At 43.0% G+C, this 24,029-nt stretch overlaps 1 protein-coding gene across 1 annotated transcript in view; it reads left to right on the forward strand.

Moving 5' to 3' along the window:
• The window catches only part of LOC118367009 (aryl hydrocarbon receptor-like), a 49,756-nt gene that overhangs the window by 15,453 nt on the left and 10,274 nt on the right, over positions 1–24,029 (forward strand). The window contains exons 3-4 of the mRNA XM_052493746.1: positions 18,900–19,000; positions 21,057–21,146. Of these exons, the coding sequence (XP_052349706.1) occupies positions 18,900–19,000; positions 21,057–21,146 (191 nt within the window). The remainder of the gene's footprint in view (positions 1–18,899; positions 19,001–21,056; positions 21,147–24,029) is intronic.

Raw genomic sequence — 24,029 nt, forward strand, 5'->3', positions numbered from 1 at the left:
GAGCTTTTCAGTGATAAGCACAATTAATATTAGCAGCACAACAGCTCAGCGCAGTTCTGTTCAGCAGTAGGAAGGACATGCCACACCAGACACACACAGCCTACATCAGCTCGTGAGCTGCAGGGGAGCAAGCGATGAGTGTGGCCAGACAGTCTCCGCTCTGCCTCCAATTATTCAGATTGCGCAGGGGACTCCTATGCTTCCCTTTGCTTTAGATACCCTTTGCCTGGTCAAGAAACACAAGCTGCTTTACAAAATTAAATACAATAGCAGCATTGAGTTTAATTTTAATATCACAGTCTAGCTATGTTTTTCTATCTGTTGAGTGTATAAAGTTGTCTGTCTTTGAATTTGTAGTCTGGCTCAACCCTCCCACTTTCCGCACTACATTTCATAGCCATGTTCTGTAGCCAATGTTGCCAAGTCTCCCTTTTTTTCTCAGAGAAGATTGCTTGATTCTAGCCCTTACTGTTCAAAAGATATGACCTATAATACCAGCGTTAAGTTATTTTCTTTCTATCATGCATTTTCTAGGCCACATTTTACATTCATAAAGCATATTGCAGGCCGTTCTAAAACCAGGCTACTTGCGGACCGGACCATAAAGCATTTGTTTAGGCTACACCTTGTTCAGTCATGTTACCTCATTAGCTAACTATTGCTAACAACTTGAGGTGCGTTCAACAGGATGCAACCTATTGGAACGTTCAGATAGAAATATGCTATGTAGAACAAAAATGCCTCTGAATTTCTATCCGCAACGTTCAAGAACGTTTCGCAACTGAACATGGCCCTGGTATCATTACCATTAGCCTATATGCAAACATTTGGTGGCACAGAAAGAAATGAAAAGGGATAGCAAACAATTTATTGACTAAATTCCTCTTGCCATTACACTATATCTGACTGTGTAAATAGCTTTATTTGAAGTCAAAGTGGACCCAGCGACTCAGACTTCAGCACTTGGACCAGGACTCGAGCACAGGGGACTTGGGACTCGATTTGGACTTGCGGTTTAGTGAATCGACTATGTCCACTGTGGCGTCTGTGGAGTGTTGATAACAATGGAAATGATGCGAGTGACCGAGGTACGACCCATACTACTTTGCAGGATGCACATCATGTGATTGTGCTGCTCTCTCTCTCTCTCTCTCTGTTTGTGTGTGTCTGTTTTGTATGTAATGTGCATTATCTAACTCATGTCAAATCAAATTGTATTGATTTGACGTATTTATCTGAAGTTATTGCAGGTGTAGTTAAATGCTTGTGTTCCTTGCTCCAACAGTGCAGAGGTATCTAACAGCTCACAACAATACACCTGAATCTAAAAGTAAATTTGATTGAGCAATGTCGGAGTGGCATTGACTAAAATACAGTAGAATAAGGACAACAACCACCCGAGCCACTGCCTGTTCACCCCACTACCATCCAGAAGGCGAGGTCAGTACAGGTGCATCAAAGCTGGGACAAAGAGACAGAGAAACAGCTCCTATCTCCAGGCGGTTGATGTCCTTGATGATCTTTTTAGCCTTCCTGTGACATCAGGTGCTGTAGGTGTCCAGGAGGACAGGTAGTTTTCCCCCAATGATGCGTTTGGCAGACCGCACCACCCTCTGGTGAGCCCTGCGGTTGCTGGCGGTGCAGTTGCTGTACCAGGCGGTGATACAGCCCGACAGGATGCTCTCAATTGTGTATGTGTTAAAGTTTGTGAGGGTTTTAGTGGTGGTGACAGTGTGGTGAAGAAAGCGCACAGTCTGTGTGGGTGGACCATTTCAGATCGTTGGTGATGTGTATACCGAGGATCTTGAAGATTTTAACATTCTCTACTGCGATCCCGTCGATGTGGATTGGGGCGTGCTCCCTCTGTTATTTCCTGAAGTCCACGATCAGATACTTTGTTTTGTTGACGTTGAGTGAGAGGTTATTTTCCTGGCACCACTCTCCCAGGGCCCTCACCTCTTTCCTGTGTCGTCATTGTTGGTAATCAGGCTGCTGTTGTGTCGTCTGCAAAAGTGATGATTGAGTTGAAGGCGAACCCTTGTGGGGCCCCTGTGTTGAGGATCAGTGAAGTGGAGGTGTTGTTTCCTACCTTCACCACCTGGGGGTGGCCCGTCAGGAAGTCCAGGACCCAGTTGATTTGATTTGAATGCTGAGCTGTAGTCAATGAACATCATTCTCACATAGGTATTCTTCTTGTCCAGATGCAAGAGGACGGTGTGCAGTGCGATGGCGATTGCATCGTCTGTGGATCTATTGGGGCGGTAAGAAAATGTAAGTCGGTATAGGGTGTCAGGTAAGGTGATATGATCTTTAACTAGCCGACAGAAGTGAGTGCTACTCATTTAATGGTAATTTATTTCAGTTACCTTTGCTTTCTTGGGTACAGGAATAATGTTGGACATCTTGAAGCAAGTGGGGACAGCAGACTGGGATAGGGAGAGATTGAATATCTCCGTAAACAGCTGGTATGTGCATGCTCTGAGAACAAGGCTAGGGATGCCGTCGCGAGGGTAAATACGATTAAATGTCTTACTCACGTCGACCACGGAGAAGGTGGGCCCACAGCCCTTGGTGGCGGGCCGCGTCGGTGGCACTTTGTTATTGTCATGCCTGCTACCGCTCCCCCTCTCTGGTTGCTCGAGGACGCCTGGCTGCCCACCATTACGCACACCTGACACCATCGTTACGCACATCAGCACTTCATTGGACTCACCTGGACTCCATCACTTTATTGATTGCCCCTTCTTTATCTGTCTATTCCTCAGTTTGATCCCCGTGTCAGCATTAATGTTGTTGTGTTTCCCTTGTTCAGACACTGTCCGTGATTTGTTTCATGTCTGTTATTGATTAAATATTCACTCCCTGTACTTGCTTCTCGTCTCCCAGCGTCTGTCCTCACATTTATCCTCAAAGCAGGCGAAGGTGTTTAGCTTGTCCGGAAGCAAGACGTTGGTGTCCACAACGTGGCTGGTTTTCCCTTTGTATTACGTGATTGTCTGTAGACCCTGCCACATACGTCTCGTGAATTGCAACTCCGCTTCGTCTCTGTATTGACGTTTAGGAACACCTTCCTAATGTTGAATTGCACCCCCTTTTGCCCTCAGAACAGCCTCAATTCTTCGGGGCATGGACTCTACAAGCGTTCCACAGGGATGCTGGTCCATGTTGACCTCAATGATTTCCGCAGTTGTATCAAGTTGGTTGGGTGGTGGACCGTTCTTGATACACACGGGAAACTGTTTAGCGTGAAAAAGCCAGCAGCTTTGCAGTTCTCGACACACGCAAACTGTTGGGTTTGGCACCTACTACCATACCATGTTCAAAGGCACTTAAATATTTTGTCTTGCCAATTCAGCCTCTGAATGGCATACATACTATACACAATCCATGCCTCAATTTAACCTGTTTCTTCGCCTTCATCTACACTGATTGAAGTGGATTTAACAGGTGACTTTGCTAAGGGATCATAGCTTTCACCTGGATTCACCAGGTCAGTCAGTCTATGTCATGGAAAAAGCAGGTGTTCCTAATGTTTGTCATATTTCTGTTGTTGGGAAGATAATTGGATGTTATGCAGAAAAATATGTTGATAAGACAAGGCTATGTATGTTTGTGCACATGGAAGTCAGTGATTTACAGAGCATTTGCAAAGTATTCAGACCCCTTGACTTGTTCCACCTTTTGTTACGTTACAGCCTTATTTAAAAAAAAAAGTGTTTTAATCTTCACACAATACCCCACAATGACTAGGCAAAAACAGGTTTTTAGACATTTTTGCAAATGTATTAAAATAAAAAAATTACAGGATTGTGTTGAAGCACAGATCTGGGGAAGGGTACCAAAACAATTCTGCCGCATTGACGTAAATTGAAGAAGTTTGGAACCACCAAGACTCTTCATAGAGCTGGCTGCTGGCTCGGCCAAACTGAGCAATCGGGGGAGAAGGGCTCCAGAGTTCCTCTGTGGACCTTCCAGAAGGACAACCATCTCTGCGGCACTCCACCAATCAGGCCTTTATGGTAGGGTGGCCAGACGGAAGCCACTCCTCAGTAAAAAGGTATATGACAGCTCGCTTGGAATTTGCCAAAAGGCACATAATGGACTATCAGACCATGAGAAACAAGATTCTCTGGTCTGAAGAAACCAATATTGAACTCTTTGGCCTGAAGGCTAAGCGTCACGTCTGGAGGAAACCTGGCACCATCCCTACAGTGAAGCATGCTGGCGGCAGCATCAATGGCAGGTTCTGGGAGACTTTGAAAGGGCATTTGGTTGACTAAAATTTCTCACTGTTTTTGTCATTTTGAATATAACTAGACTAAATCATTATTCAAATTACAACAATTTGACTAAGACTTGATGATATTTTAGTCAAAATTACATAGACTAGACGAAATCAAAAATCTTCATTTGAAGCCTAACAATTACTGTGAGGCTACTTTCCCATTATTATCATGTGCTGGAGGAACAGAGACATAGTGGCACCTGCCCAATGCAGCATAATTTGCATACTGCTATTAGTGGCATTTTTATGGGCATACAAGACACGCCAATGTAACCCCTCACCCTATGACCCTACTCCTTTGTCATCCACATGTTATGGAAATGCAGCACCTGAAACCTTGCACACTTGTCTCAGCCCCAACAGGTCAACAAGTTTAAAGAGCACAGTGTCCATGCCAACTCTAGCCTCGCGTGGCATGGTCTTTTAAAAACTGGACTTAGCGACTTTGAATCGGTGATTAAAGGGCCTCAGCTGCATTGTTGTCGTTTTTCATTCTTTATTTGATATGATTGAACAATGGACGCCGGAAAGTGGGTCATTTGTACACTTGGCAATAGCAGATTGCATCATCACACATTGCATTGTCTCATGGTCCACACTGTAAAGTATTCAAAGAGCTTTGATATTCATTGTGATGTCGTTCATTGTCTCTGTTTCCGTCGGCCGGGTTGAATTCCCAGAGACTGTTGTGTAGTGAAGTTGAAAATCTCACAGAATAGTATAGTATGGACCTACACTACCGGTCAAAAGTTTTAGAATATCTATTTATTCAAAGGTTTTCCTTTATTTATACTATTTTCTACATTGTATAACAATAGTGAAGACATCAACACTATGAAATAACACATATGGAATCATGTAATAAACAAAAAAGTGTGAAACAAATCTAAATATATTTGAGATTTGAGATTCTTCAACTAGTTACCCTTTGCCTTGATGACAGCTTGGCACACTCTTGCCATACTCTCAACCAGCTTCATGAGGTATCATCCTGAAATGCATTTCAAATAACAGGTTTTCCTTCTTAAAAGTTCATTTGTGAAATGTATTTCCTTCTTAATGTGTTTAAGCCAATCAGTTGTGTTGTGACAAGGTAGGTGTGGTATGCAGAAGATAACCAAATTTGGTTAAAGACCAAGTCCATATTATGGCAAGAACAGGTCAAATAAGCAAAGAGAAATGACAGTCCACCATTACTTTAAGACATGAAGGTCAGTCAATCCGGAACATTTCAAAAACGTTGAAAGTTTCTTCAAGTGCAGTCGCGAAAACCATCAAGCGCTATGATGAAACTGGCTCTTATGAGGACCGCCACAGGAATGGAAGAACCAGAGTTACCTCTGCTGCAGAGGATAAGTTCATTAGAGTTTACCAGCCTCAGAAATTGCAGCCCATATAAATGCTTCACAGAGTTCAAGTAACAGACACATCTCAACATCAATTGTTCAGAGGAGTTTGTGTGAATCAGGCTTTCATGGTCAAATTTCTGCAAAGAAACCACTACTAAAGGACACCAATAAGAAGAAAAGACTTGCTTGGGCCAAAAAACACAAGCAATGGACAGTAGACCGGTGGAAATCTGTCCTTTTGTCTGGAGTCCAAATTGGAGATTTTTGGTTCCAACCGCCGTGTCTTTGTGAGATGCGGTGTGGGTGAATGGATGATATCTGCATGTGTATTTCCCACCGTAAAGCATGGAGGAGGAGGTGTTATGGTGTGGGGGTGCTTTGCTCGTGACACTGTCTGTGATTTATTTAGAATTCAAGGCACACTTAACCTGTAACGGCCGTTAGTGGAAGAAGGTGAGGACCAAGGTGCAGCGTGGTGGGGGTTCATCTTTTATTCGTTGAACTGAACACTGAATAGACAAACAATAAAGAGAACAACAGAAAACAGTTCTGTCTGGCGCAGACACAAAAACAGAAAGCAACTACCCACACCACACAGGTGGGAAAAGGCTACCTAAGTATGGTTCTCAATCAGAGACAACGATAGACAGCTGCCTCTGATTGAGAACCACACCCGGCCAAACAACACAGAAATCCAAAACATAGAATGCCCACCCTAGTCACATGTGACATGACCAGCATGGCTACCACAGCATTCTGCAGCAATAAGCAATCCCATTTGGTTTGGGCTTGGTGGGACTACTGTATCATTTGTTTTTCAAGAGGACAATGACCCAACACACCTACAGGCTGTGTAATGGCTATTTCACAAAGAAGGAGAGTGATGGAGTGCTGCATCAGATGACCTGGCATCCACAATCCCCCGACCTCAACCCAATTGAGATGGTTTGGGATGAGTCGGACCGCAGAGTGAAGGAAAAGCAGCCAACAAGTGCTCAGTATATGTGGTATACTCCGTCAAGACTGTTGGAAAAATGTGTTCCAGGTGAAGCTGGTTGAGAGAATGCCAAGAGTGTGCAAAGCGGTCATCAAGGCAAAAGGTGGCTATTTGAAGAATCTCAAATACAAAATATATTTTGATTTGTTTAACACTTTTTTGTTTAGTACATGATTCCGTATGTGTTCTTTAATAGTTTTGATGTATTCACTATTTTTCTACAATGTAGAAAATAGTAAAAATAAAGAAAAACCCTTGAATGAGTAGGTGTTCTAAAACTATTGACCGGTAGTGTAGAACACTAGGGAAAGGATCCAGCCTTTTCCATCGTAGTGAAAACATTGCACACAATTATATAATACACAAAAATATGTTTATTTTTTTATTTTCGCTGGAGCATTTTTCTTAATTCTCAGATTGACCAAATGTGTTGATCCTCATGCCATTGGTGAATAGAATCACAACAGATATAGAAGCACAAAAACATGTCCACTGCAAAGTTTCAGAGGGTCTTTGCCTGGGCAACAATACAGATAGTATCAGCCAGCTCGGTCTACTCTGTACTGCTCCCCCCAGTCAAAACAAACACTGGTAGAGCTCAAGTGGGGGCAGGTTTATGACCTGATAAAGATCCTGTAAACGGTTTGGGAGAGAAATGGCAGAACAAAATATATTTGACGGATGCTAGTTACATTTAAAAGGGCCATTTATGAAAGCTTGATGTGTGTGTCTTTGTTTTTCCTTTTCAAATTCCTTTTCAAATGGCTGAAATGGCCCGAACTGATTTGAAAACGGCATATTGTTTGTGTGTCTTGGCTTTGTACCGAGACTTTATTAGGTAACGTTAGATATTTTGGAACACTTGTAGGACATTCTCCTGGCGGCACATTGTGTGTCATTGTAAAAAAGCAAATAATGGAGCGTCTTTTCAAGTTAATTGAAAAAATCCTCAGTATGTCTGTTTGCCATTATAGCTGCTTTGTTGATGTCAAATCGCTCACTGTTCATTTCTATGTCTTAGGAATGTCCACAAAGCACCCACATTGACACAAACCGACCAACCCAAACAAGGTCAAAGTGTATCGCAACAATAAGAACACTTGTCAAAAACACAATCATTTGAGAATGGGGTAAAAACTTCTAAAAGCCTTCTACTTGGGAGAGGCAAGAGCATTTGTATTGGAGAAGTCGTGTTGTTTGTTATTGAATCATGATTAACTGATCATCAGTCTATTTTCTTGAAGGACAAGCTGTTTTGGGTAAAACTCTCTTTAAACCCCAGTGTAATTCACCTGTCAACCCAATATCAACATATCCAGGAAAGACCATTTTAATGAAGTGACAGGTTTTATTTTCATTGAACAATTGCCTGTTGGCTCTCACTCTATGGCTCGCCTTTCAGTATAGCGTGAGAATACAAACGACCATTGGGAAGTCGTTTTAATGATGTTTTCATTTCTACTAACCAAATTTGGTTTAAGGGTTATGATCTGGGTCCCACTGCCGACACGATACTCCCATTTTCTATCATAAGAACTTTAGGCGTTTGAACCTGCACACCATTCTGCTCAGGACACATGCAGAAATAATAGTCCTAAATGCCAACCTTTTTGGAGCGGACAAAAATAATCATATTTGATTAAAATATAGCCTGGGTAACTTATGTTATATAAGGGCATAGATTATGATTGCTCATCTTATGTTGGAAGGTTGACCTGAAGTAGGCAGGTGGTGTTCCAATGTTTATTAGATCCACTGCTGTTGTGCTCTTTCACCCTCTCATTGTCTGCCTTTGTGTTGTTGTTGGCTTCCTTCAGGCTGGCCTGCTACCCTGGTTTATACGCTGACATTTAACAACTCCCACAGAGGACCACTCTGTTTATTTAAAACTATAATCAACGGACTATGAACCATTTCAGAGACTTTATAGAGAATTCTCAGGCAATGATAAAAAATGGAGGATATATTAGTCTTTCTGTGATTCATATCTCTCTCGAAGCATTGAAGAATTGTGAAATATCGACAACAAAATACAAGCCATGAAGGACGACATCATCCTTCCTCTAGAACAGCAAAGAATTCAGAAGAAAACCAAACATGTCTAATGGCAAACAAGCATGACATAAACAACAAGAAGAAGCGGCCTGTTTTGGGAGAGTAGTTCTATTTTGTCTGATATGGCTGTCGGTGTGCCATGGAGTTCACGCAACAACCTAACACGCCTCTCTTTGACCCTGTTCTCTTCTCTGAAAGGGCAGGTCACAGAAGGAATATCAACCACCATTACCACTCACACTCTATCAGACATAGCCTAATCCCCTCCCGCTGTTACTCACTACCATCTCAACCAAACACGATCTGATTTGAGAGGCTAAATTTAGACGGGAGATATGGGACAATTTCAACATGTTTTTTTTGTCTTCAAACTATTCCCGTACGCCTCGGCACAATGAGCTCTTTCTCCTTATGACTGCATACAAGGTCATAAGGATCAGTATGGCAGTGTGATATCTAGAGCACACCATGCAACAGAGTTAGTTTGGGTTGCCAGATCATATTCACTTTTGCCAAGGAGGAAGATTCCTATCCTAGATTGTGCCCCCATCAAGCATCATTTTTTAACAGACACGGAGAAGAACTCAAATTGTTCATTGCGTCTCTCATACTGAGTTATGAATGGTGCCTTAACACTGTTTATTTACTTGGATGAACCCCTCATCCAGGTTGGCTTAGTTGACTTTCATGAGGCGGAGGGTAGCCTAGTGGTTAGACTAGTAACCGCAAGGTTGCAAGATCGAATCCCCGAGCGGACAAGGTAAAAATCTGTCGCTCTGCACCTGAGCAAGGCAGTTAACCCACTGTTCCTAGGCTGTCATTGTAAATAATAATTTGTTGTTAACTGTCTTGCCTCGTTAAATAAAGGTAAAAAACAAATGCAGTTCTCCATAAAGTAGTACTTGTAACATAAATCAAATCAAAGTTTACAGTGAATTGCTTACTTACAGGCTCTAACCAATAGTGCAAAAAAGGTATTAGGTGAAAAATAGGTAAGTAAAGAAATAAAACAACAGTAAAAAGACAGGCTGTATACAGTAGTGAGGCTACATACAGACACTGGTTAGTCAGGCTGATTGAGGTAGTATGTACATGTAGATATGGTTAAAGTGACTATGCATATATGATGAACAGAGAGTAGCAGTAGCGTAAAGTGGGGTTGGTGGGTGGTGGGACACAATGCAGATAGCCTGGTTAGCCAATGTGCGGGAGCACTGGTTGGTCGGCCCAATTGAGGTTTTTTGTACATGAATGTATAGTTAACGTGACTATGCATATATGATAAACAGAGTGTAGTGTAAAAAGAGGGGTTGGGAGGGGGCACACAATGCAAATAGTCTGGGTAGCCATTTGATTACCTGTTTCGGAGTCTTATGGCTTGAGGGTAAAAACTGTTGAGAAGCCTCTTTGTCCTAGACTTGGCACTCCGGTACCACTTGCCATGCGGTAGTAGAGAGAACAGTCTATGCTCCCGGTCTACAAGGGATAGGTTGTTATTCTGGCACCACCCTGCCAGATCTCTGACCTCCTCCGTATAGGCTGTCTCATCGTTGTCGGTGATCAGGCCTACCACTGTTGTGTCGTCTGCAAACGTAATGATGGTGTTGGAGTCAAGCCTGGCCTTGCATTCGTGGGTTATGAAAATGAACTGACAACGATTCTTCAGACGATGGCCAATTCTAACTTGACCACCAATTCTAACTTTAGCCTTATAGCAAAAAGAAATTGACCAATATCAAGTACCTCAACTACACTTCAAGTTTCAAGTTGTATTAGTCGTATGTATGGGATACGCATGGTATACATCGTCTAAAGAAATGCTTACTTGTTGTTGTTGCATTGTCAAGAAGGAAACTACAACAAAAAGTAAATGGAAGTAGAATAGTATAAACATATCATAAGTATAATACCGAAAGGCACAAATAGTCAAATATATACAGGGGTACATGTGTTTTGGGGAAGGGGGGATGGGGTGCAAATGTATAAATTGAGCAGTATAATAAGTCTGGTAGCCGCAGTTGTGATGTGCTAAGGTGCAGAGAATCAGAGCAGGTGGTCAGTAGAGTTCACATGTTCAGCAGTCTGATGGCTTGCAGATAGAAACTGTCTCTGAGCCTGTTGGTCATCGTCCGATACCGACGGTAAGGGAGAGAACAGCTTGTGGCACTGTACTATGACAGGAAAAGGCAGACGATGTTGCCTTTCCCTCCAGTCATGGAAGTAACAGGAACATTAATCAAGTGAGTGACAGAGGGTTGGCCCTATAGGGCAGCTAGCTCACCCCATTGGCTCTCGCTGCGTCATTATCCCCACCCCCACAGGCTTCATGCCCATAGCGGCATGTGCCCACTCAGATTTGTCCTGTTAAAACAAAAAATCTGAAAATAGAAATGGATTTAGTTTTTTCTCTGTAATACTACTGGAAACTTAGCAATAGTATGAAGTTGTCTTTAGCCCAGATAGGTTCCCAATATCCCAACCTCATAACTAGCTAACAAGAAGCCTTTTCAGGCTATCAATCAAGTTAAAGTAGCTAGCTTGTGTAACTATTTTAGCTGGCATGCCTGCTGGCAAGGTTGGTAGACTTTATAAAAGCCAGCAATAACTAAATGTACTGAATTAAGACTTGCATTCCTTTCAATCTTTAATCAGAATTTAGCAGAATGCAGAGAAGCATATTTTGTTTCTTTTAAAAAACAAAACCACCAATCAGGAGGATACAGACAACTCAAGAGGTACAGTATATATAGATATACTGAAAAATATACATATGTAAGGGTATTCTAGGTGTGGTGAAGGAGAGTCGGACCAAAATGCAGTGTGTAGATTGCGATCCATGTTTAATGAAAAAAACACAGAAACACAAATCAATACAAAAACAATAAAGGTAACAAAAACCAAAAACAGCCTATACTTGTGTCAACTAACACAGAACAAGGACATCAGGACACTAAGGACAATCACCCACGACAAACTTAAAGAATATGGCTGCCTCAATATGGTTCCCAATCAGAGACAACGATAAACACCTGCCTCTGATTGAGAACCACTCCAGACAGCCATAGACTTTGCTAGAACACCCCACTAGCTACAAATCCCAAAATATACATACCAAAACCCCAAGACAAAACACACCACAATACAAAAACCCCATGCCACACCCTGGCCTGACCCAATACATAAAGATAAACACAAAATACTTCGACCAGGGCGTGACAACATATTTATTTAGATAGAATTAAGCATAATGATTATGGCTCTAGATTGCAGGAAAAGGCCGTTTCAGGTGTTCAAAAGATGCAAAATTCTCAAAGCCCCCCCTCCGGACCACCTACCAGCTGTATGTTGTTCCCGCTCAGATTTTTGGGGTGCATGATGTCCCTGCTTGCCACTTCCTGCACATCTGCGTGAGAACAGAGATCTGTGTACTGGATCTGCTGGAACTAAATGTTTTCAAATCAAGATAATATTCCCCTATGCATAGCTGGCATGCTTTCATTTCTCCCCCTCTCTTTCTGGCACTGTGCTTCTCGCAGCCCCTCTCTCTCTACGACAACATCGTGCACTTTCATTTATACTCGTTAATTCTCTTTCTTGCGCAATCTGCCTTTTATAAACTCTCTGTCAGTCCCAGTCCCGTCAACTGCATTCCTTTCAGCCTTTCACTTTTTTAGAGCTCGTACTCAGCCTCTCTTTCTGGCTAGCACAGTCTTTCTTTCATAAATCTACTGTCTTGTCTCAGTGTCCAGATTTTGTATTACATTTTTTTATTTAACCTTTTCTTAACTAGGCAAGTCAGTGTCCAGATTTAAGTATGCATGCAGTGTATTCTTCAGGCACTACTAAGCACAACATTGCACATGATAAGTTATAGTGGGCCATCAAGTCACATCTTCCATGTACTGTACATAATATACTGTAGACAGATCTCTCCTAAATAGCCGAACCAGCTGCATTAACTCCCCCTCTTTTTTTAAATTTAAATTTCAGCTAATTATAATCTGTTGAAGATATCACATTCTTGAAGGGCTATACCAGTTCCCCTTACACTGAATGACAAGAAAATCTTGCCTGGAGTGAAGCTCATGTTCACTGTTATAGAATCCTATAATGGTGGTTGTAACAGACAGAGGAGGCCACAGTGGGCTGGTGGTTAATGCCCTGTCAGAGCGGTGTTGGGTTTCATAGCCAGGCATACTGAAAAACACTTTCATGGACAATCAGCCACGGTTTAAAAGGGTCAAAATGTCCTCCTCTTCAGTCTAGCTAAACAGCATTGGGTGGATGAAGATATCAGATATCGTTATCAAACATCTGCTGCAAGTTTAGTAACACTTGGAGGGCAGTAAGGGAGATTGATTTGTTTTCTATTCTACAGTAGGGTTGTGTGCCAAACCATTAGCTGCTGCCAAACCATTAACTTAATCATGTATGCACTTACTGTTATTTAACGTGAATCACCTGGATTTATACATGATAGAGTATGATAACAGGACTCAGCCAATGGCAGGGGCCGTGGATGAAGGTGGATGCTAGGTCAACACATGCTGTGATGACATGGACTCTAAATAGGCTTTTCACTACACTCGACTTTTAGAAGAATCAACAAATTATGTGGGCTTTCATATGGGTGGTGGCCCATTGGTTGTATGTAGGTCCATTCAGGGCCCTTTGAAAAAGCTGTGGCTTTTATTAGCACATTGATGCAAATGTGTCTTTTATTTCAATGCTAATCTGTTTTCCTAAAAGACAATGCAGGTATTATGGGAAGGTATTTGCATAGGTAGCTGACTGTGTGAAGGACAAGAGTGATAACAGCGTGTCTTTTACATGTATTTGTCATGACTTTGCTGAACTGAAAAATAAAAAGCACAGAGAAAACATTGTAGGGGTTGTGAGGATCTGGATGACTGCCAGACGTCTTTGCAGTGTTCGTGTGAGACCACACAAAATGACGCTTGCAAAAACAGTCCAGCCGACTATCTGGCAGTGTCGGGTTTTGATTGTGTTAAACCTTGGGTCTGTGCCAAAAGACAGGTTTTCTCATTGAAAGCTGCAGGACTGATCTGGCAGCCTACACACACACACAGACACACAGACACACAGACACACACACACACACACACACACACACACACACACACACACACACACACACACACACACACACACACACACACACACACACACACATCCTCCCTCCTCCCGCATGGGCCCCTAGGGCTTTTGTAAGCAATACCGACAAGAGCGTTTCCCTTATCTGAGCAGCTGCCGCAGGAAAATCCCAGGATGTGGCCTCTCCCCAGCCCATCCGTCCACTCTAGTCACGCAACGCTGTTAGCGGAGAGAGGGGCCCCCTGAGCACACCCCCCCCCTGCCTGCCTCTTGGAAAGTGCGCACACAGCACACAAACATAAACACATACAGTACAACACACACATAAGTGAATGCTAACATGCTCACATAAAGTCATGTCCATCTAGAAACAGACATTAACAAGTACACACACATAATGAACGCTGCTCAGGCTCAAGTCTCTGAACAAGCTGTGCATCAAACGACCAAACAAATGAAAACAGACTAAATATCAGACCTAATGACAAACACACTGCCTCTACCTACTGTGTAGCCCTGCCGCCTCTCTCACACATAGACAAGCAATCTCTCCAAAGGCAGGCCAATCCAAGCCAGACTCTGGACGATCCAACACATCCCATATTTTTTTTTTTGCCCTCCTCGCTGTTTGCGTGAGTAAATGGCCCCTGTGTGTTTTGAGTCTGGTTTTCTTTCCCAGTGCATTGTGTTCTTTCTTCTTCTTTTTTCCATTGTTAACTGCTAGCGTTTATTGCACTGTTATGTGTGGCGGTGCATTGTGCAGTACTGTACAGTTACTGCTCTCCTGTGCTGCTCCTGAGTCCTGGCCCACCACTTGGCTGCCAGACTGGGGAGGTCAGTGGAGTTCCTGAGGCTGAGACGGAGAGGGCTGAGGGGGTCCCACGACCCAGCAGACCCAATCGGGCAAGGCTAGCTCCCCAGTGAACCAGACACAGTTGGGTCAGGAGGGTCAGTGGGAAGGGGATGTACAGACATCCTCTGGTTGAGGAGCATCCCTGGCTATCAGTCCTGCAGCCACAAATAATTAACATAATTTAACTGTATGGCCCAGACAGTCCCATGCACTTTGTAGTTTTTTTTTGTACCATTAAACTGGTTTTGTTATCTATTGATTCAACTAAGAGAGTATAGAACAATTCCAAAGACATCAGTAAATCTAATGATTACAGAAGAACACTGCAAGCCTAATGCTGGAAAAACCACCTAAAAAAAAATAAACAAGGTTTAATATGCTTCCCCCAAAAGGAAACCGTCAGTGTAGTAAACCGGCACGTGCTCTTGTCCTATGGTAACTCCTATGCTCATTCACTCAGACTGTACAGTACATGAACACACTGTACATTACTACAACAGACATCACTCTTTCTCGCTCTCTCTACTCTCTCCCTCTCTCTCCCCATCTCTCTCTCGCTCTGAAGCTGTTTTGCAGGTCAGAACCTGCTCATCAACTGATGATGCATGCCACTCAGACACCAGGGGGAAACAAAAGCTCCATTCAGCTGTGGGGATTTACTCTTTAAACTCACATAGATTGGGTGGGCTCAGGTGGACTGAGCTGTGTGTGTGTGTGTGTGTGTGTGTGTGTGTGTGTGTGTGTGTGTGTGTGTGTGTGTGTGTGTGTGTGTGTGTGTGTGTGTGTGTGTGTGTGTGTGTGTCATGTAGATTGGGCATGTTTTTAGGAAAAATAAGGAAAGATAATGAGATGGGTCAATTTTGCTAGCATGTGTATATGTTACCAAGTGGAGCCCCCTAGTGGGGGAAGGGGGTGGATGTTGAGATAAATGAGTCTGTGAACAATGAGTCAAGTTTCAGTGGTCTACCAACTTTCTGGGAGCTTTTCAACTTGCTGATGTGGCACTTCACTCACATTGGCAAAGGGGGCACAGGCCCGGCACAGCCAAAACAAACAGACAAGCTGAATGCCAGTAGACGAGCTTGGCACACACTGTCTCTCGCTCTTTCGCTCCCTTGAAATGCTGTGCAGTAATAACAAAGTTACAGACTCCCTGCCGTTTCTCGCCCCGGGCGTTGTATGTGCCATTAACAACATAAGCAGTGGGATCTCAGCCTTCCTTTTATAACTGAGGCCGTGCCAAAAGTCGCTTTTTGTAATCCCCTGACTGGAAGTGGTTGTCTTAACAGGCTTTGTAGCTCTCTTGGGAATGTCACACAGTGTTTCAGGTACAGACCAGTGGCGTCTTGTCACTCCCATTTCACAACATCCCCGGTCAATCAACCTCGTTGGTCGTCCGTTGCTTAAATGAAGGGTGATCACAGATTTAAGAGGGGTGCACTCTGTATAGTACGGACAAGACCCTAGAATGTTTGTTGACGTGTACCCACAGATACAGACTGCTAGAGTATGTGAGACTCCTCAAATACTATTGTGAACAATGATTGGCAACTTGAAAGAGTTGTAGAGACAGCATAGAAGGTCTTAGACAGGTTTTTTTTTTTTTTAATGATCTGAGACATTTGTCTACAAAAGTTTATGTTCTACGTAATAAAAAAGACTTTAACATTTTATTTGTCACATATTTGACTTGGATTATACGATACCTCCCAAAATCCACAGGTGGAGTAGCTTTTGATTTTCCTGTTGTTAGAAGCTCTTCCAACATTTCACTACAGTGGAAAGCTTTTCTTATCAGGCTTTTCCACTGTGGATGAAATGCCACTCCGCAGCCAGAACACTGATCATGTTAAGAAACCCTTAAAGTATTTTTAAAACAAAACAAATGGTATCATTTGGGCTGTTTATAGTACTCTTTCTTCTGAAAGTGTTCCCAGGTTGGGAGAAGCCAGGGAATCGTAATCCAGGAGCCTAAAAGTGATTTACTACACACGGTCAGTCACACACATCCACACGTATCATACCATTCTCATTCTCACATAAACAAATCTGCATACTATAGTTTTTACACATATTTAACCCTTTGCAAAATATTGTATATAATGTGTTATTATTTGTCCTGTTTGGAAACGTCTTTGTTTTTTAGGACCGATTTGTTTCTTTAATCATCTCTCAGAGGAATGCATGGTTGGACTGGTTGAATGCATGGTTGGACTGGTTGAATGCATGGTTGGACTGGTTGAATGCATGGTTGGACTGGTTGAATGCATGGTTGGACTGGTTGAATGCATGGTTGGACTGGTTGAATGCATGGTTGGACTGGTTGAATGCATGGTTGGACTGGTTGAATGCATGGTTGGACTGGTTGAATGCATGGTTGGACTGGTTGAATGCATGGTTGGACTGGTTGAATGCATGGTTGGACTGGTTGAATGCATGGTTGGACTGGTTGAATGCATGATTGGACTGGTTGAATGCATGGTTGGACTGGTTGAATGCATGGTTGGACTGGTTGTCGCTCATGTTGTCTAAAGAAGAACCCTTTCACAGAGAGAGAGAGATAGAGTATTCACGACTATAATCATTACAACTGCTCGCTTCTATGTAAACATTTAGTTGCCATTAAAATGGGACAGTTGTGAAAGTTATGAAAGCCATATCTGTTTGGCAATCTTAGGAATACCTTCTCTATATGTATTACTGGATGTCCTTGTTCATTTTAATTGCGTATCGTAGCAGTTGTTTCCCTGAAGCAGGTCCACATAACTGTGAAGCCCCAGAAATATGAGCCGTTGGTTGGTAAGCACAGTCCCATATATATCATGAAAAATGATTTTCGTGGAATTGGTTTTGTTCAAATTCTTTGATTTCAGGGAGTTGTGGTTTGATCTGATATGATATGGAGTATTGAACCCATCAGGTTGGCCTTGTCTTTGAAATGGGATGGTATGCCTATAATGTCCACAAGCAAGCTGCAATAAAAAAACATTAGCTTTTTTTGTCTTGCAGCAATGTTACACGGTTCATAAAGCCTTATTATGAAATATGCATAATTCATATTGCAAGGAAAGGCATCCTCCTTAAACCTGGTGCCCATCTGTTTTTCACTCCAGTGAAAACATGGCAGGTTGACTTGTTCAACAAAAAGTCTGGATATTTTTTTACAAGGAGTTACAGATTAAACATGGATAGCCCATGTTGCTGGTACTTCGACAGATGTGTGCGAACTGGCGTCCAACTATATGTCTTTCAGAGGAAAATAGAAACATTTGAGGTTCAGTCCTGATCATGATTGATGGAATTTCCTCGCAGCACCAGGATTTTCATTTGGGCGATGGCCGGGCTTCAAACCCATTGACCGAGAGCAGCATCATCTCTCATGACGGAATCTTACACAAGCCAGTTGTTTTCACTCAGCATCACCTAATCCCACTCTGTTTGGCTGTGGTACAGGGACAGGGATGAGAAGAAGGAATACCCTGCAGGGAGAGAAAAGAAATTATCGAAACTGATTATTGTGTCCGGTAGAATCACACAAGCATTGTGTCTTAGAGACAAACTCTGTGTTTCTGTCCAATAAAGAAAGATAGGAAGAGGACAGGGGAGAGATAGGGGGTGTGGTGGATAAATGGGTAATGACAGAGGAGAGGTGAGGAGGACAGTCCGTAAAGGACAGATAAAGCCAGAAGAGAGAGTGACCTTAAAGAGAGGGATTGGCAGATGAGTGAAGAAGGTGTGAAAGTGGGAAGGAAGCCAGTAGAGCAGGAGTGGAGAGAGGGAGTTGGGGCAGTAAGAGGGAGATAAAGAGAAAGCGGAAAGGGGGAATTGAGGATACATTAGTGGGAGGGAGGGAGGGAGGGAGGGAGGGAGGGAGGGAGGGAGGGAGGGAGGGAGGGAGGGAGGGAGGGAGGGAGGGAGGGAGGGAGGGAGGGAGGGAGGGAGGGAGGGAGGAGAGAATGAGTGGCAGGCAGAGTGGAAAAATGTGGAAGAGAGAGATGGGCAGGGATGTGAAGGAGGAGTGGTGAGAAAGGGAGTTGGTATGTTTTGCTGAGCGCCAACATATGAACCCCAGACTCCCCAGAAACCCCAGAAACTCCATACTCCCAAGACTCCCCAGAAACCCCAGACTCCCCAGACTCCCGTGCGTATTGCTTTCAGGATAGCGTGCTGATGTGAGCTTGTTTCCCCCCCCCCCTCTACCGCCCCCCTCTCCCTCTATCCCTCTCCTCCCCTCTCTGTCTGCAGCGACCATGAAGAAAAGCAATGCCCTGTTTCCCAGTGGCAATGGGCTGAACATTAATGGGATGGAAGCCACAACCTTCTCCAAGGGGGACCTACTACTCCAGGTACAATACAGTACAGACCACTGACTTCACAGAACCAACGCAGGCAGGCAGGCAGGCAGGCAGGCAGGCAGGCAGGCAGGCAGGCAGGCAGGCAGGCAGGCAGGCAGGCAGGCATACAGACAGACAGACAGACAGACAGACAGACAGACAGACAGACAGACAGACAGACAGACAGACAGACAGATGCGTAGTTCAAGAGCCAGACATTGTTTATTTGTTTGTTAATCCAGGTGGATTGAGTTATAATCCAAGACCACCCATTTAGCAAGTTCTGATAGGTGAAATATGTTGTCCTGGTGCTTTATGCCAAGGCCTGGTCACAGTTTACTACACTCAACACAGTGAACACTAGTTCTATAGCACACGGTTTACTACACTCAACACAGTGAACACTCTCTAGTTCTATAACACACGGTTTACTACACTCAACACAGTGAACACTCTCTAGTTCTATAGCACACGGTTTACTACACTCAACACAGTGAACACTCTCTAGTTCTATAACACACGGTTTACTACACTCAACACAGTGAACACTCTCTAGTTCTATAGCACACGGTTTACTACACTCAACACAGTGAACACTCTAGTTCTATAGCACACGGTTTACTACACTCAACACAGTGAACACTCTCTAGTTCTATAGCACACGGTTTACTACACTCAACACAGTGAACACTCTCTAGTTCTATAGCACATGGTTTACTACACTCAACACAGTGAACACTAGTTCTTTAGCACACGGTTTACTACACTCAACACAGTGAACACTCTCTAGTTCTATAGCACACGGTTTACTATACTCAACACAGTGAACACTCTCTAGTTCTATAGCACACGGTTTACTACACTCAACACAGTGAACACTAGTTCTATAGCACACGGTTTACTACACTCAACAAAGTGAACACTCTCTAGTTCTATAGCACACGGTTTACTACACTCAACACAGTGAACACTCTAGTTCTATAGCACACGGTTTACTACACTCAACAAAGTGAACACTAGTTCTATAGCACACGGTTTCCTACACTCAACACAGTGAACACTAGTTCTATAGCACATGGTTTACTACACTCAACAAAGTGAACACTCTCTAGTTCTATAGCACGCGGTTTACTACACTCAACAAAGTGAACACTAGTTCTATAGCACACGGTTTACTACACTCAACAAAGTGAACACTCTCTAGTTCTATAGCACGCGGTTTACTACACTCAACAAAGTGAACACTAGTTCTATAGCACATGGTTTACTACACTCAACAAAGTGAACACTCTCTAGTTCTATAGCACGCGGTTTACTACACTCAACAAAGTGAACACTAGTTCTATAGCACACGGTTTACTACACTCAACAAAGTGAACACTCTCTAGTTCTATAGCACACGGTTTACTACACTCAACAAAGTGAACACTAGTTCTATAGCACACGGTTTACTACACTCAACAAAGTGAACACTCTCTAGTTCTATAGCACGCGGTTTACTACACTCAACACAGTGAACACTAGTTCTATAGCACACGGTTTACTACACTCAACAAAGTGAACACTCTAGTTCTATAGCACACTGTTTACTACACTCAACACAGTGAACACTCTAGTTCTATAGCACACTGTTTACTACACTCAACAAAGTGAACACTCTAGTTCTATAGCACACTGTTTACTCACGCTCACATGTCAGGTACACTTTCACACCTGGCGATGAATGGCATGTTTGGGTTTCTTCTCTCACGACGGAGGCTGTTATGATAATCAGTCAATGCTGAGGGATCTGTGAAGGCAGAGGCAGATAGCAAGTAAACAGGTTCCCAGATTATAATACCGCCAGATAAACAAAATGTCCTCTTCAATGAAGCACTCTAATTGATGTGTTTGTGGATGAGGCTCGACTACAGTGAAAGTGAGAGGACGATCAGCATGTATGTGCGTGCGTGCTTGTGTGCCTGTTGGTTTGTGTATGCGTGCGTGCATGCGCCATGTTTGTGTATGTGTGAGAGTGTGTATATAAGTGAGTGTGTTACTGTTTTAACACTGTATTTTATTCTTGCAGGCTCTGAATGGCTTTGTGCTGGTGGTCACAGCTGAAGGACATGTGTTCTATGCCTCTCCTACTATCCAAGACTACCTGGGCTTCCATCAGGTAACACCTCCAACATCTGTAGCATAACACAACTGCAACATCACATATGTAAACCGTGCTCCTCATCACTGCATAACCTCACCACTTTCTGCCTTTGTAAAAAATAATGACCGGGTGTCGTGCAGATGAATATTGAAATACGAAGGCAAGACATTTGAATGAAGGAAACAGATGAAATCTAGGAATTAGGGGGATGAAGTGGGCTTTTGTTGAGTTTCTGCTCAGGCTAGTTGAATCCCTTTGAGAATGAATCTTCTAAGAGACAGAGAACCAAAGGCAAGATTTGTTGTTAATCAATGTAAGCAAGGCAGTGCACCATCTTTGCTGGAGAGCTACGGCCCACTGCATAACTTGGTAACAATCCAGATTTCCATTTATCATCAAGGAAAGCGAATGTGCAACTCAACGACCTGTTAACTAATCCAAATAGGCAGGTGTTGAAGGAAGCGTCTTGTAGCAAATTTGCAGTTGCGCTTTGCCTTTTCTTCCTGGAAATGATCGTTTGAGAATTCCTTATATAACCATGATCATGACATTCTTTTCCGCAGACGAAGAGAAATCCCATTGTTGTGGAGGTGCTGGTCAACTTCTACTCCCATACTGAGCTATATGATCTATTGTAGCACATGTGCTTTGTGTTAGCCATGCCTTCTGTCATTACTGCTACTGCGTCTATACAGTTCCGCGAAGCACACAAGAAAGTGACGTATAGCTGGGGGTAATGCTTTGATCCGTTTGTCATTGCTGCCGCAAACATATAGTAAGATTACAGACTTACAACTCAGTACTGAGGGATACATTTTCAAACGTATGTGGTGAACCCTATGGCCTATGTTATAGTAACTTGCAACTGAGTATAAGGTACATACAGTAGAGACAGGACAAGGATGTCTTTCAAACCAAAAGAGATCACAGATGATGCTTCCTTATGAACTGCAGTTATGACAGCTTTGACTGCATTCTGTTGTGATGAAAATAGTTTGCTTGAATAATCCTACTAGCTTGACAGTTATCTATTAGTAGTCTATTCAGTGTTGACAGGTAACTATGATGCCCCACTGAGAGGGATGCCAGTCTTAATACAATCCGTTGGAGTTTAGCACAACAAACACACACAGAGCTTACTTCTGCCACAAATTAGAAGTCTTTATAGTAGTTGGGATTATATTTAGAGTTAGAGTTCGCACGAAGCTTTTCGCATTGGTTTTCAGTAGAAATTCATTCAAAATACAGGTCACTGCCAAATTCAAGGAAGTACTTGACTATTGAGAGATACAAAGTATATTGAAAGCAGATGCTTCCACACAGGTGAGTTAATTAAACAATTAAAACACACCATCATGTTTAGGGTCACGTATAAAAATGCCCAGTTGCCCATTATTTTGGCCACCGTGGTAAAAAGAAGAGATCTCAGTGAGTTTGAAAAAGGGGTTTCAAAGGAGCATAGGGAGCTTAAAGGATGTGTGTGTGTGTGTGTGTGTGTGTGTGTGTGTGTGTGTGTGTGTGTGTGTGTGTGTGTGTGTGTGTGTGTGTGTGTGTGTGTGTGTGTGTGTGTGTGTGTGTGTGTGTGTGTGTGTGTGTGTGTGTGTGGTGTCTCGATCAGCAGATCTCAACCCATTTGAACAATTATGGGAGAATCTGGAGCGGCACCTGAGACCACGTTTTCTACCACCATAAATAAAACAAATGAGGGAATTTCTTGTGGAAGAAAGGTGTTGCGTACCTCCAATAGAGTTCTAGAAACTTGAAGAATCTATGCCAAGGCCGATTAAACCCGTTCTCTCGGCTCGTGGTGGCCCAACGCCCTATTAAGACACTTTATGTTGGTGTTTCCTTTATTTTGACAGTTACCTGTATATCAGTGCCATCTGACAATGTGATGTTACTCTGTTGGTTTGAAGAGTCCACTATGGCTTTGACCACAAACCGCATTGTTCCTCTTGTTCTGAAGAGAGCGCCAGAATTCTAAATTCTAAGTGAATCAGAGGAAACCAGAAACAAACAGTGTCCAGGACCCACTTTAGTCTTGTGGCTTCAGGGTTTGTTTGCCTAATAACAGACATAAGCTGAGCTCCATTACATTGCCGTTATAGTTTCTCAGTGGTGGGCAGCACAGTTGCATTTCCTATTTTAGGTCCTTCTAAAGGCTCCTATTAGTTGTCCATTCCAGCGGAAGCCAGACTACTTGTGAAGTACACATGTCATTAAGTAACCCTGATATGGCCTGTAGACACCATTATTATTATGTGTCTACCATAATAATCGAGGCTACAGCCATAGTCATAAACTACACCAAAAGGAAAACCATAAAAAAACGATATTTTGGTATTTGTTTCATTAGTCCATTGTTGACATAGTCCCAAAATGTTTTGCATGTCAGCAATCAAGTTTTCAAGATATATAACCTTCAAAATACATAAATAAAGCTGTAATGAAGCGTCATACCGGCTGTATTTCTGTATTTTGAAAGTTTTACACTGAGTGTACAAAACATTATGAACACCTTCCTAATATTGAGTTGCACCCACTTTAGCCCTCAGAACAGCCTCAAACCTTCTGTACAAGGTGTCCAAAGCGTTCCACAGGGATACTGGCCCATGTTGACTCCAATTCCTACAGTTGTGTCAAGTTGCCTGGATGTCCTTGGGGTGATGGACCATTCTTGATACACACAGGAAACTGTTAAGCATGAAAAACTCAGCAGCGTGGCAGTTCTTGACACACTCACACTGGTGCGCCTGGCACCTACTACCATATGCTGTTTTAAGGCACTTGAGTATTTCATCTTGCCCATTCCCCATCTGAATGGCACACGTACACAATCCATTTCTCAATTGTTTTAAAGCTTAAAATTCCTTCTTTATCCTGTCTCCTCCTCTTCGT

The sequence above is a fragment of the Oncorhynchus keta genome, chromosome 34 (genome assembly GCF_023373465.1).
Source record: "Oncorhynchus keta strain PuntledgeMale-10-30-2019 chromosome 34, Oket_V2, whole genome shotgun sequence".
NCBI classification, from domain to species: domain Eukaryota; kingdom Metazoa; phylum Chordata; class Actinopteri; order Salmoniformes; family Salmonidae; genus Oncorhynchus; species Oncorhynchus keta.